At 31.9% G+C, this 16196-nt stretch overlaps 2 protein-coding genes across 2 annotated transcripts in view; both read left to right on the top strand.

Annotated features, from left to right (window-relative positions):
• Window positions 1-2316: 2316 nt before the first annotated feature.
• The window catches only part of LOC107486483 (F-box/kelch-repeat protein At3g23880-like), a 31824-nt gene continuing 17944 nt past the window's right edge, over window positions 2317-16196 (top strand). The window contains exon 1 of the mRNA XM_052260858.1: window positions 2317-2674. Within this exon, the coding sequence (XP_052116818.1) occupies window positions 2480-2674 (195 nt within the window). The 5' untranslated portion in view covers window positions 2317-2479. The remainder of the gene's footprint in view (window positions 2675-16196) is intronic.
• Window positions 2683-3923, top strand: LOC107486190 (F-box/kelch-repeat protein At3g06240-like). Its single transcript, XM_016106748.3, has one exon. It carries the CDS (start codon window positions 2696-2698, stop codon window positions 3659-3661), a length of 966 nt encoding a protein of 321 aa, XP_015962234.2. The 5' UTR covers window positions 2683-2695; the 3' UTR covers window positions 3662-3923.

The raw sequence follows: 16196 nt of genomic DNA, 5'->3' as shown, positions 1-16196 counted from the left end.
TTACAGAACGTGAGTACGTGATTGAGTATGTAGTTTTATATTATAAAAATAGGGGTAAAATAGGAAAAAAAATATTGGATACCAAACACTATGTATTTCCATTATATAGTTATAGATAAGCATGGTTTCTTAAAATTTTGGGGTGTCCAGGCTACTACTCGCTCCTTCTAAGTCCGTTTCTAATCGCTAGCTAATTAATAATAAAAAATAATAACATCTATTTACTTTTTAGTATTTCTCAATGTCTGTGAATTAATAAAAGATAAAAAAATATTTTTTTTATTACACAATCAATTTCACAAATAAAGTATCGAAACGAATAATTGCAAAATTAGAGATTCTATTCAGTAACCTCCATTTTGTAATCAAAACGATAGTTTATTCTTTGAACACTACAATAAAAAATTTGATTGGATCTTTGCTGATTGCTGCAACGGTGATTAACGATGAAGAAATAGTGGATATTAAATAGACGGATAAAAAATAAAAAAAATGGATATTGAGGAAAAGATATTGATACACGTTTCAATGGTGATATTGAATAATTGGTGATGCATTATTCACCAATTTATAATGTTAATATTAAGAAAAAGATAAAATTAGAGTATCTAAATCAAAATAAAACCGCAAAAATTGAAAATAGAATTTTAAAGATAAGATAGATGAATAACAAGATAGTTTCTAAAAACTGCAACAAGATTGAAATAGGCGTAGTATATATTTCAATCGATTGGGTAGCACACTTCACTCGATTGAATTAGGCAAATTCATATTGTTTTGGTGAATTCAATCGATTGGATAACAAAAGCAATCGATTGAATTGTGAGACCTCAGGTTGTTTTGAAGCATTCAATCGATTGAAAATTCTAAACAATCGATTGAATTGTAAGAAACACACATTATTAGTCATCGTTCAATCGATTGGGTAATATGACTAATCGATTGATTTTTGCGAAAAACATGCTGCCCAACAATTTTCAATCGATTGTTTAGTGGTAAACTGTAATCCAATCTATTGAGTTATAATTCAATCGATTGGTTTGATAGTCCAATCGATTGGTTTTCAAGAAAACACGATTTTATGATTCCTCATGAACGTGACGGATCAAATTTAATATTTTAATCGATTGGAATAGCCAAAAAATTTATTAGGATCAATGGAAGATCTAATTCGTTATTGTTTTTGTTCTTAATTGTTAATAAACATGATAGATTTATGATAAAATAATTATTTATAAAATAAAAAATTATTTTTATAATTAAATAAAATATATGAGATTAATTTGTAATTAAATTTAAAAAATGACTATTTAACATTTATTAAAAAAATTTAAAAAACATGTTTTGTTACGAGACCATTTAATCTTAAGCTATCTATGTATCATAACAGAAAAGACTACTTAATTTGCTTGTTCCTATATTTTCTTCATTTGGTTGTTTAATGACTAAAGATGAGGTAATGAATGTACAAGTAAAATTGGCTATACTAAACTTAAAGATGTTTTATTTTATCAATTACATACACAAAATATACATTTTTTTTAATCGTGCTGTTAGTGCGGTTGGTTTTAAGAAGTTCTCTGGCAAATTATAGTAGATCCAGACAAAAATAAATTAATACTTAATCTCCTTTTCTATCAAACCACAAAAGTTTAAAATGAAGAATGTAATATAGTTTTTTAAGGTAATTTTTTACATATCAAATATAATGAAAATGTGCAACAAAAGACAATTTATTTTTTAAAAAAAAAGAAAAAATATAACTATCGCGGTTTAGGAATTGATTAAAAGAATTGTTTATTCTAATATTTTTATTTGATTAATTTATTATAGTATAAATATTTTGATGTTAATTGCACAATATTTTTTGGAAGATAAAAGTAGAAAATATTGATAAATAATTGGAATGTGAGAATGAAAAATATATTAAATAAAAAAAATTAATTTAGAGTGATATATTACGAAATAAATAGGAATATTAAATAAATCTAACTTTACTATTTTATACACTTTTGAATTTTTTTTATCGTTGTATAAAATTTAAATAGCAAAAAAACCTTTTTCTATTTAATAAATCTAAAAATACTATATTTAATTTTTTTAAATAAATTAAACTTTTTATTAATTAATAAAAATGTATATATTCGAATAAATTTCTGAAAAATTTTACATCAGACTTATATATTTTAATGTTATAAAATTAAAAAATCTTAATATAATAAAATTTGCTTGAGACGAAAATCTTCTATCCAAAATTTTGTATGGAACTATTTAAAAGATAACTTATCTTTTTCCAATAGCCAATCCAAAACTAACGCTTCCCCGTCCCTTATTTTTAGGTTTTCAAGGCAATTACAAGTCCCGGGGACCGGAGTTGGCAGTGAATTGATATTTGAATTGCGAAAAGCTCAGCAATCCAAGCTTGGATAAGAAGAAGAAGCTGAAGCACACAGTGAACAAAGCAAAAGAGGAATCCACCATGGAGAAGAAGATGAATGACAAGAGCAGGAGCATTCACGACATCCTCCCTCTTGACCTGATTCACATAATCCTATTGCGGGTGCCGATCAGACATGTCGCTCGCCTCAAGTGCGTTTCCAAGCTGTGGTGCTCTCTAATTTCTGATCCTGACTTTGCGGAATTGCATTTTTGCCACTCTCCCGCTGCCACCAACGTCTTTATGAAAAACGGCGCTATGGCTTACTTGGTTTACTTAGACGAAAACGATGTATCACAAAAAGAAGTGTCTCTCCCTTTCGAGAAGAAACCACATCCTGATTTTGAAGTATTGGGATCCTGCAGAGGATTTATTCTCTTGCTTCGACACCCACAATTTCTTGTGGTATGGAACCCACTGACTGGATTCAGCAAAAGAATATCCTATTCTCATATTGTTCGTCGTCTTAAATACCAAGGCTTTAGGCTTCCCTACAGTATGAATCTGCATGGATTTGGTTATGATGCATCACAGGATGATTACTTAGTTGTTGTAGCTTATAGGGATTATGAAAGGCAAGAAGATCACTTGGAATGCTTGTCCTTGAGAACCAATTCATGGATTAATCTTGATGCTGTACTCCCCAGACCATTGGATTGGTTTGACCACAATTCTTGTGGGTTATTCTTGAATGGCGCTATTCATTGGGTGCCTTCCTGTCTTAAAGATCACAGGGATGCTATTCTTATCTTTGATCTCAAGGAAAGGACTTTCTCAAGGATATCTGCACCGGGACAACTGCCAATCAGTGAATGCCTCTTTCCATGTCTCGCCCTACTAGGAGATTGCCTATCTTTGTATTGTCACAATTATAGTAGCCATACAACTGAGATATGGGTGATGAAAGAATATAAAGTGCACTCATCTTGGACTCTCTATCAGATTCCTTGCAAAACCTTTCAGCCATTGTGCTTATCCAGTAACTGTGATATTATTGGAAAAGGTCATCCTTTCTCCGATAAGAAAGGGTACTTAATATATAATGTCAGAGGAGACCTGCTCAAGCATTTTAAAAATCTTTATTGTCCCATCCGTGGAGCGGATGCGGTGTATACAGAGAGTCTCTTGTCCCTCCCTAGCGACATTAAGGATAAGGACAAGAAGAATAAGAGGAAGGCTGGATGTACCTATTCTCCTTGCTTTGCAACGAGATATTCGTGTTAGTTTTCACTGCATTGTGATAAATGAATAAGGAATGTGTAATATGCATTATGCATCAAGTTGCAATCACATGTCACTTTAGTCTATGGATATTGAAATTTGAATGTATCAATGCAGGGAATCATTAATCATCGTCTTGCTTCTTATAGTCTGGTCTTGTAGTGGGGTTTTGAAGTTTAGATATTTTTCATGTCTAAAGCTTTTGACTTTTTAGATGATTATAAAGCGATTACATAATTAATTGCCTTTTTTTTGTGTTGTGGTTGGTAGAAAGTAGAAACAATGTAATAATTTGTATGTTTTCTAAACAGAATATCACATCTCCGTATGAGATTTGTGATGTGAACTGCACTTTGAAATGTTGACTTTGTACGTATTCTCTTCAGTATTCTTTCCTTAATTTTTGAATGTATAAGCCGTAGATTTTTAATTCAGATTTCTGTCAGTTTTCTGATTAGTTTTCTATGTGCTTAAAGTGTGCAAGGAAAAACTCAATATTGCCTTTCTTGCTAGTTTTCTTTCTGCACATGAATTATAACCTAAAAAAAAAAATTGTTTTTATCTTTGAACATTTTTATTTTTACCATTAAAAATTTTTCAAATATACTAAAAGATAAAAAAATAATCTTTTAAATTTTTTTTAATAACTTAATACTACTCAAACAATTTCATAATTGAGGATTTGAGGTGTGTTTACTAAAACTACTTAAACATGCTTTAAAAAGATAAGTTATAAAATCGTATTTTAAACATCATTTTAGAATATAAATAGGATACAAGTAAAGTGATAATAGATTCTCAAGATACCATAACAAATCTTGTATGTTCTTCCATTAATAAATAGTGTGAAACGAAATAGAGTTGTTCATATATTTCATTGGCTAATTTTATGGTGTCTATGAATTTTTGCCTAAATTTTGTCTAACTTACTTTTTGTAATAAATTTTGATTTTTTAAAAATTATTTTTTCTTATATCTTTTAAATTAAATAATAACTTTTAACCTTTTTTAGTAAATAAACACCATCTTTTTTTTAGCACCATAGCATTCACCTATTTCATTATCTACAGTGGTGTGAGTCTAGTTGCTGACACATTAATATGTAAACGATATAATTTTGGACAGTGATACATTCACTATCTTTTAAGTTTTCATATATCTTTTTGTCGACTTTTTTCTATTTATCACAAATTTTACAAAAAATAAATGAAATTTCGTTCTAAAGTTATTATCTACATAACAATCTTTCATAAATATACATAACCAAATTAGTATTTTAAAAAAAAATAATTAGTTTGAAATTAAAAATTTTAGAGATCTAATTATCATTTTATTCTAGGATAAAAAAAAATTAATCATTATAATTTTAAAAAATCTAGAAACTAAATTGATGTAACAAAAATGCTAGCCGAATATAAAAAATAGTTACTAAATTAATTATTACACATTTATGTATGAATACACGTATTTTTAACTTATTTTTAATATTTATTTTGTAATGTAGTATGTATTCTATTCAAATAAATAAAATAACTAACTTGACAACTTATTTTTAGTATACACATAATATATTTATTATTGTTTTATATTTTTGAAAATTAATATATTTAATATAAAAGTTTAAAATATTAGAGACTAATTTTTCACTTTTATATCCTAAAGAAAACAATTTCTTTTTATTATTACTCATAAATTTACAAAATAACAATTTGGGATTAATGCCTTAGGTTTAACTAATAATCCCTTGTGTTTTTAATATTGCCTTTCTCGTTAGTTTTCTTTCTGTACATGAATTATAACTTCTAAAAAATATATATATTTTTTATTTCTACCATTAAGAGTTTTTCAAATATACTAAAAGATAAAAAAATAAATTTTTAAAAAGTTTTTTTAATAACTTAATACTACTCAAACAATTTTATAATAGAACTACTTAAATACGTTTTAAAAAGATAAGTTATAAGATCGTATTTTAAACATCATTTTAGAATATAAATAAGATTAAAAATAAAGTGACAATTAGATTTTTTAAAATTTCGGTCTCGAAGATATTAGTCTTTAAAAAAATACTAATTAAATTTTTTACGATATTAAATCTTGTATGTCTTTTCATTAATAAATAGTGTGAAACAAAACAGCGATGTCGATATATTTCATTATCTAAAGTGGTGTGGGTCTAGTTGCTAACATATTAGTATGTAAACGATATAGTTTTAAACTGTGAAACATTCATTATTTTTTAAGTTTTCATATATCATTTATCAACTGCTCTCTATTTATCACAAATTTTACAAAAAATAAGTAAAGTTTTGTTCAAAAAATATTATCTATATGACAATCTTTCGTACATATACAAGATTAAATTGGTATTTTTTTTAAAAATTAATTAGTCCAAAACCAAAATTTGTAGGACCTAATTGTCACCTTATTCTAAGATAAAAAAAACAAAAGTTAATTACTATAATTTTTAGTTATTACATATTTATATATGAATACACGTGTTTTTTAAATTATTTTTAATATTTATTTTATATTTTAATATATGTTCTATTCAAATAAGTGAAATAACTAATTTGATAACTTATTTTTAGTATAAATATAGTATACTTATTATTGTTTTATATTTTTGAAAAGCAATATATCTAATATAAAAGCTTAAAAAATTTGAGACTAATTTCTCACTTTTATATCCTAAAAAACCAATTTCTTTTTATTATTATTCATAAATTTACAAATTTTAACTAAAGTAAAGTGACAAATAAATTCTTGAAAATTTATTTTTCGAATAAATTAGTTTCTAAAAAAGAATATTAATAAAGTTTTCTAAGATAACAATGTGGATAAAGTAGTTAAAATTAAGACCCTCATTACCCTAATTATAGAAAAATAGATCCTCTCAATTTTTTTTAATAACTGAGAGAATAAAGTGTAATCTCTAATCATTCAATATTTTTTCACTCATTTTTTCTCTTGATTCCACTTATAAAATTAATGGTAAGAGTTCACATTTTACTCCTTTAATTGTTAAAAAAAATTTGAGAGAATCCATTTCCTAATAATAGAGACTAATTTAAAGGTAGTGTGTCTAAAAGATTTTATTAATATTTTTTCTTTAGAAATTAATATGTCCAAAATATAAATCTTCAAAAATTTATTTGTCACTTTACTCTTTTAATTAATAATCCGTTTCAACCAGATATCCTTTAAACCTGGTCCTTTATTCAGGCTTTTATTACAATAATTTAAAAAATTTAAAACAAATACATTCAAATAAATTTGGTGTCCTTTTAAAATTAAATACACATCCAAAATATAAACTAAATAAAATTGAAATTGAAATTTTAAAATTCCTATTTCGATTTTAAGATTTTTAATTACTAACCGATTATAATTTAAATATACATCCAAATATAAAAAATTTTTATTTATGATTTTGAATGTGTTTTACAAATATTTTATATATAACATAATAATTTTATATGTGTTACAATTAAAAAAAATTAATCATTTTAGATTTATAATTTTAAATGTGTTTCAAAAATATTTTATATATAACTTAATAATTTTAAATGTGTTATAATTGAAAAAAATCAATTTTTATGAACATACAATCTACCTCTTCTTATAATGAGCACAATTATTTATAGTTGACTTACGGATATGTTAATCAATTATTTATTGTGAAATTTTATAAATTTAGATGGATAAACAAATTATTTTAACACGAATTTTGGATGTGTTAATAAAATAATGAACCAATGTTTTGAAAATCGGATCGAACTGGTCGGTCCGATCGGTTCAACCGCGAATCGGAAATATAAACGGTTTGGTCTGATGTCTAAAACCGGAAATTATAAAACTGGATATAAACCGAAAATTGGTCGAAAACCGGCCGGTCAAATCGGAACTGGAACCGCCCGGTTTGAATGAAACGGCGCAGTTTCGCGCTTAAGGGGAGAAAGAAAACGCGCTTCACCATTTCCTATTCTCCTTCCTTATTCCTTCGAGCAGAACACACTCGGCCTCAACCAGGGAAAAACCCTAGCTGCCACCACCGTCGCAGGGAGGAGCCGTGTTTGCCGCCGTCCGTCGCAGTCAGGGGCTTGTCTCCTCAAGTCTTCGTGCGTCACAGTCAGGGGAGTTCTCCAAGTCTTCGATCTTTTCGCCGTTGTTTGTCGCTGTTGTTTGTCTCCATCTGTAGCAGTCAGGGGTTTGTCACCAAGGAGTCTCTCTTCGTACTGTTGGCGTTATCCAAGTCAAACCCCCTGTTCGTTGTCTTCTTCCTCGCTCGGCGCCCATCCTCCATCGGATTTGTCCTGCTCGCCGTCGTCTTGTCGCCGTCGCCCTCTCGAAGGTCAGTGGCTTTGGTGTGCCCTTGTTCTTCATTTTTCATTTTATTATGGGACTCTCTATTTTGGAATCAACAAATCATTCAATGATGATAGGATTTTGTGTTTTTGTTGAAATCATTGATTTTCTCTGGCTTTGGCTTTCTGCTGTGGTTTCTGGCTTCTGGCTTCTAGTGTGCTGTTGTGTGTTTTGTGGCTCCACTGTGCTACTGCTGCTGCGTTGTGTTTTTGTTGAAATCATAAGCAATTAATAGCAAAATTTCCAATATACAATAGAAACCATAAACGATTTTCTATTCTGTTTTTGTTGCTGTAACTTGAATTTGTTGCTTCCCAGTCACATAATTAGAACTAAATGCTCATTCAGTGCTTGGTTGATTGGCTTTGCTTTCTGATTGTATTTGATGATAAATTTTAAATTGATAGCTTTTAAATTTTAAATTTGCACTGCCTATGTTACTGATTCACTGTTCCTTCAATGCTTTTTATTGTTGTTAATGATTGTGATGAGCTTTGTTAAAATTGGGTTGAAAACTGTTGAATCTTTCTCCATTTTTCATTGTTCTTAGCTTCTGTTCTTATTAAAAAATTTGCAATTGGTGATCTTTTGATTTATTATATGCTTCATGTTTTTAATTTCACTCTGCTTCTAGGCTTTGAAATCAGTTTATGATAACTGTGATGCAATTATTTAGTTGGATAACTAAAATAATTATTGAGTTCAAGAGATTGAGTTTTTCTGTTCTCATTATTAGTAAGACATGACAGTTTTTTCACTACTTTTACACATTTATTTTTGGGTTTGTTGTGGGATTTGGTGCTGTGTGGCAATTAGCACTGGTCACTCTTGTTGTAGTTCCTTTGGTAGCTGTCATTGGAGCCATTCACACAACTACTTTGGCCAAGCTCTCTGCTAAAAGCCAAGCAGCTCTTTCTCTTCTAGAAAACCATTTTTGTTTAGTATGTAGTTTACTTGTTAAAAAATCTGGAACTGAAGTTATGCATATTAATTAAAGACCATATGATATGGCATGGTATGTTATGTGACACTAATTAATTGAAGAAATTTTGTGTTGGACAAGTTTTGCTAGATAGGAATGATAAGAGTTTGAGGCTAAAATGGTTGAGGCAGCAAATAGGACTAGTGAGCCAAAAACTGGCTTTGTTTGCGACAACAATTAGAGAAAACATACTTTTAGAAAGATTTGATGCTGACCAAGTTGAGATTGAATAAGCTGCAAGAGTAGCTAATGCTCATTCTTTCATTATGAAACCTCTAGAGGGTTATGAGACATAGTTTAGCCAATCTAGAGTTTCAATTTCTATTCCGATTCATTGGAATCAGAATTGTTTAATATTTTGTATTATTGAAAATCTAGATGATGACTTGTAATCCTATGCTTAATTTTAGTTTTATTAGTATATTTTGATAAGATCATATGGCTTTGGTTGATGACATTTTTAGATTTGGAAGATATTTTAAGATTTATGTATTATTTTAAATGTGTTGTAAATTTATGTAATTAATTTATTTTTAAAATTAGTTAAAATACGAAACAATAAAAAATTTTGCTTTTTTTTTATTTGATACTTTGATTTTTTTTAGTAAAGGATAAATAGGTCCCTGACCTTTTTTTTCGAGGACATTTTAGCCCTTAAAGATTGGAAAATACATTCATGTCCCTGATCCTTCCAAAACGCGGACAAATTAACTCCTCCGTTGAATTCACTCCGTTGGATCCAACGGAAAACTCTGATGTGGCAAACGTGGAGCTGATCTGACTGTTACGGAATGACACGTGGCTTTTAGCTTTTGAAAATAGGACAAATTAGTCCCCATGCACCAAAACGACGCCGTTTCACCACCTCCCCTAATCTTTCAAATTGTTGAGCCCCAATCCTTCGACTCCATAGAAACGGTGAAGTGGGTGTAGTTGATGAAGAAGAAAAGAAAGACTTTATTTTACCCAAATAGCTTCTTCTTGGAATAAATGACCATTTGTACCCATGACAGATGAAAATGCTGACATTTGTATCTATGATAGCCTGAAACTAAAGTTATACCCATGATAGATGCTCTCCGTGTGACAAAAGTGCCCTGACTTGGATCTGAGCTTGGTTCCGGGGAATCCGATCTTAGGTGGCACTCACTCCCTTATCTTCAACCCCTCTCTCTCTCTCATTCACACTCTTCAACCCATCTTTGCTCGAATTGACCTAAAGTCCCGGGACATAAACTTGGAAGAATCTAAGAGCCTCACCTCTTGGATAGAGTGAAGAAAGCCCATGGAGCTCGAGACCTCTAAGCTGGTGGAGGTAACAACCCATTGTAATGCCATAGACATGGCTAAAGCTCTTGAATTCTATCTACCTTCTCGTTAGACCAATTCCTATACTTTTCTAGTTCTTATAATCCTTCGGAGTAAAAAACTCAAGGCAAATATTTCAAAGAGACTTGCTTTTATCCAAAAATGGAAGTCCTGATTCTCGAAAAATCAACTAGTTCTACCAAAGCAATATGTGATTGAAACAAAAATAAGAACCATATTCAGTATTTCACACAACCATTCTCATAAGAGAACTCATAAATGAGAGAATCCAAATCCAAAAACCAAAAACAGAATCTTTGCAATAAAGGGTATCAATATATAGTATTAGTTCATAGATAAAGCATGAGTTCTCTCTTTCATTCCAGCACCATCGGCGTCAACCTCTCCTCCGACGCTGATGCCATCAACCAGAGTCTCATCGAGGAGACCAACTGCATTCTCGTTGAGATCTGCTCCGACCATGTCGACAACGACACCCCTTTCAGTCCCAACGCCACCGCCGCCTTCTCCCTAGGCCCCAAGATCTCCGATTGGGATCAACAACGCCAACAATGGCTCCAACAAAATCCTGAATATCCTAATTTCGTGAGAGATAAAGCTCGTATCTTGTTCCTCACTGGTTCACCTCCAAAATCTTGTGACAACCATCTTTGGATTCTCCATTCCGCCGTAAGGAAAACTCGGCGACAGCACCAAAAGATCAAACATTTCCTAGTTCAAGTTTAATGAGGCGAGGGCACGCGGAGGGCGTTGTCATCACGCAGTTTACAACCATGACTGCGGAGAACTTGGAAGGGATGCTAAGGATGGCAGAATAACAAATCGTTCGGACAGAAATATTGTGGGAGGAAAAGATAGAGCGCACATGGATGTCTTGGCACTGAGTGTAGACGTAAGGGTGGGTTTTTGTTGCAGATTTGTGGAGAAAAGAGCCGTTAAAGTGCAGAAGAAGAAGGTGAGGTGGAGAAAGTGCGGATGAAGGAAGAGTGGTTGGAAAGCATGAGAGTGAGGAGGGTGTCCTTGATGGAGTCAGAGGTGGTGGGGAGGGAGAAGAGGATAGCTTCGTCGGCGTGAAGGGCAGAGTGGATGGTGAGGGAGCGAGTGTTGAGGAAGAAAGGGCCATAGTGGGGTTTGGAGAGAGAGAGAGAGAGTGAGTGAGAGAGAGGGGTTGAAGATAAGGGAGGGAGTGCCACCTAGGATCGGATTCCCACGAACCAAGCTCAGATCCAAGTCAGGGCACTTTTGTCACACAGAGAGCATCTATCATGGGTATAACTTTAGTTTCAGGCTATCATGGGTACAAATGTCAGCGTTTTCATCTGTCATGGGTACAAATGGTCATTTATTCCTTCTTCTTGCTTATGAGTTCTTGCTCCCCCAATCTTGGCATAGCTAGCTTCTTCTTGTTCACCCTCCTCGTCTTCCTTTCCTGCTTCTTCTACCTCGATTATAGAGGCTTCCGCTCTTGGAAAACTACGCTTCTTCTTCTTCTTCTTTTGCTGCTCCTCCACTGGTTCAGTTTCTCTCTAAAAAGGGCGATCAATGCAATGTTTATGATGGTAATTAAATTTAGGATGAGTTTTACCCTCTTTACCACTGCCAATTGCTCCTTTCTTGATCAAGGTTTTCGATACTTTGAGAATGGAAGACCTGATTCCTTCTACACTAAGTGGCGATGGCACCCAAAGCTTGCAACTTGCCCAGGTTCCATTCTTATTAACCCCTCTTTTTCTCTTTAGCTTAGTTTTGAATTTTGGTTATGGTTGGTGGAACAAAAAGACAGAATTTATCTTTTCTGCTTATGTGGGTGGTGTTGTTAGTTTAAGGAAGAATGGTTTTGGAACTTAACTTTTGTTTGGTATCTGATTCATTAAGGCATCACACTCTAGGAAGCATTCTCTAATTAACCATTGTTGGGTACTTCTATTGAATAGGGCTTGGCTGTTTGCGAAACAAAGTCTTTCCTTTCTTCTTCGTCTACTACACCCATTTCACTATTTTTGTGGAATCGAAGGATTATGGCTCAACAATTTGAAAGATTAGGGGAGGTGGTGAAACGGTGTAGTTTTGGTGCGTGGGAACTAATTTGTCCTGTTTCCAAAAGCTGAAAACTACGTGTTATTCCGTAACGGACAGGTCAACTCTATGTTTGCCATGTCAGAGTTTTTCATCGGATCCAACACAGTGAATTCAACAAAGGGATAAATTTGTCCACATTTTAGATGGGTCAAAGATATGAATGTATTTTCCATTTCTCGAGGACGAAAATGTTTGCAAAAAAAAAGGCATGTACTATTTGTCCTTTTCTCTTTTTTTTGAGAGATTCACTCAAATAAATTAAAATATATATGTTTTTTATTTGCAGCAATTTTATTATTGAGATCGAATAAGACTAAGTTAGTCACTACAATACATACTAGATTATTATATTCTTTCTTCTTCGAGTTGTGCATAAATTACATGGTCATTGCTATGGTGTCTAAAAGTGTTTACCTAACTTATTAAAAAGAGTTAAAAATTAATATTTAATTTTAAAAGTATAAAAATAAATAACTATTAAATATTCAAAAGTTATCATTAAAAATAACTTAAACAAAAATTAGACACTAAATTATAAGTGCCATAAAATTTACCCAAAAATTAAGAAAGATTTTAATTAATAAAATTTAAACTAAATCTAATTAATAATGTATTTATCTTATTTAAAAAATAGAAAAGTAGTTAAATTTAAAATACTTAGATAATATTATTAAACTAAAAAATTGAAGAAAGACTGAATTTTAAAGGACAATTAGTATATTTATTATAATCACTTGTGTTTAACACTTTAACTTTTAACCCTAAATAGAAGAACAAAAAGCCAAAGAGGCATCCAGCATGGATAAGAAGCAGAAAAGAATTGACATCCTCCCTCATTACCTGATTCACAGAATCTTCCTCAGAGTCCCGGCTAAACATGTTGCTCCCCTCAGGTGCGTTTCAAAACTCTGGTACTCTCTCATTTCCGATCCACAATTTGCGGAATTGCATTTTCAGTACTCTCCCACAGCCACCGACGTATTCATCTTCATAAAAAACCGCACTGTCGCTTTCTTAGAACCACTATTTAGTGACAACAATGATGTATCATTACAAGTAAAAATGGTGTGGTCCCCTTTCAAGAAGGAACCATCAGCTTCTGATTGAGGTCCTGGGCTCGTGCAAAAGCTTTGTTCTCTTACATCGAAACCCACATTTTTTTGTAGCATGGAACCCACTTACTGGATCCACTAAAAGAATATTCTACTCTCCTATTGTTTCTCGTTGTAAGCACAAGGACATTAGGCTTCCCTGCAAGTTCCATCTCTATGGACTTGGTTATGATGCTTCACAGGATGACTACTTATTTGTTGTAGCTTGGCAGGATAAGGATGACCATTATCACTTTGATTACTTTTTCTTGAGAACCAATTCATGGATTAATCTTGATGCTGCACTCTTCAAACCCTTGGGTGTTTTTGACTGCAATTCTTGTGGGGTGTTCTTGAATGGTGCTATTCATTGGGTGCCTTACCCTCTTACAGCTTACAAGGATGCTATTATTATCTTTGATATGAAGGAGAGGACTTTCTCAAGGATATCAGGGCCGGAAAAACTTGTAATGAGTGCATTCTTCTATTCAAGTCTTGCCCTACTAGGAGGCTGCCTAGCCTTGTATTATCGCAATAATGATAGCTATAACACTCACACATGGGTGATGAAAGAATATAAAGTGCACTCATCTTGGACTCTCTATAAGATAAGCAGATTCGGTCAGCCATTGTGCCTATCCAGTAATGGTGATATTATTGGAAGATATTATGATGAAAGAGGGTACTCAATATACAATGGGAGGAGGGTCCTTCATATATAATGTCAGAGGATACCTACCCAAGCATTTTGAAAATTTTATTTGTCCGCTTCCAACCAGTACCGTTACTGTGTATACAGAGAGTCTCTTGCCACTCCTTACTGATATTAAAGATAAGGATAATTGGTATGTAACTATTCTCCTATGCTTTGCACTAAGCTATTCCTGTTAGTTTCCATTGCATTGTGATTAATGAATAAGTAATGAGTAATATGCATTATGCATCAAGTTCCAATCAAATGCCACTTTTGTCTATGGATGCTGAAATTGGAATTTATCAATGCTTATGGAATCATTGATGGTCTTGCTTCCTAAAGCCTAGTCTTGTGGTGAGGTATTTTAATTTTTAAATTATTTCTTTTTTTCATGTGTAATGCAATGGAGATCTTTTCTGTAGGCCATCAGAATCAAAATGACGTCAAACAAGGAAAGAGAATTAGGACAGAATGACTGCACAACAGAGACACTTAATTCTATTGTAAGTAAAACGTAGGATTGTCAAATTGAGCTGGAAAAAGCTTCTAGAGAATTTGATTTTATTTTGGCTTTGCTTTAATGTATGATTTCCCTTCCAACTATGAATGTGAAAAACTGGAACATTTGAAAGTGCATATATAGCTTCCTCTAGTTAAATCCAATTTGTTATTACTTTGTGATTAATGTAAAAGTAATGAGCAAGATGCATTATGCATCGTGTTGCATTTAGATGTGAGTTTTGACTATCCATGGTGAAACTTTATTTATCAAATACCTGGGGAACATTAATTACTGTCTTGCTTTCTAGAGTCTACTCTTGTGGTGAGGTTTTAGGGTTTAGCTCTTTTTCATTTCTAAAGCTGTGACCTTTACCATGAAAATCTTATATATGCTTTGTTATTGTGCTGATTGCTCCAGATAAATATACTTTTCTCATTGATTGTATACTTGTATACTTTCAGTTTCAATGTTGGCTTTGACAACCATAAATAATTGTTAGCTGATGTGGATCCTTGTAATGTTAGGCACATCACAATGAAATAAAACTCATAAGATTTATCTTAATGTCATACAATATGTGACTGATAAAACCGTTAGTAAAAAAAGTATTGGTAATTAACCAAGAACTTATGTAGAGGCTGCGGTGCTTTACTTGAACTAGATGTTAGGAAAGGACAAGTATATAACCTAATTTATAAGTGAAGAAAGAAAAAAGAAGAAAAGCTGGCGATGAAATTTATCTTATATTGACCCTCACTCTCCCAGTAGCTAGTAGCAACAAATTTTAGTAGTGTAAATAAAGCTTCCAAGGAGGTGACGCTTCTTGAGTGCTTAATGTACACTTCTTGGCATGTCTGCTTCTTTTGAAACCACAAAATTGTTCTTGATGAGCTTGCTATCTATTTTGTTCTTCATCATCTTCTGCTTCTTCTCTCTCTCTGAATCCTAAAAATTGTTCTTGATCAGATTGTTATCCACTCATTTACTAAGGATTTTAATTTTACATCCTTACATCAACATGCTACACTTAAACTAATATGTAAAAGAAACTACCATCCAAGATAGATAAATCAGACTAGAATAATTAGCAAGATTTCAGAATATGCTTAACTAATACAAACTCAAAATAGAATTAAATGAAATAAAGCAACTAATTAAAAAATTCACTTTGTCTTGATCACTATAATGGTGATGGTAGTAAAATGTAAATGTTTTACTATATTAAAAAGCAAATTATGTTTACTACATCACATCAGAGTGTCATAAAAAAGCTATATGCCAAATGGAACAAGTTAACGGCAGTTTCTTATTTGGTAGTATAGGACATTACAGTGATCATAACCTGGATGAATTTACTTGCTCTAGAAACAGCAACATAGGATGCTTTAACTAGTGTGGACACAAGAACAGTCTTGTGTTTCTTTACTCTTCTTTGCCCTCTTTTTTTTAAACATCTAAAAAAAATCATGGCTATCGGCAGGGCGGGGACGGAG

The sequence above is a fragment of the Arachis duranensis genome, chromosome 4 (genome assembly GCF_000817695.3).
Source record: "Arachis duranensis cultivar V14167 chromosome 4, aradu.V14167.gnm2.J7QH, whole genome shotgun sequence".
NCBI classification, from domain to species: domain Eukaryota; kingdom Viridiplantae; phylum Streptophyta; class Magnoliopsida; order Fabales; family Fabaceae; genus Arachis; species Arachis duranensis.
This window is presented reverse-complemented; position numbering and strand designations above follow the sequence as displayed.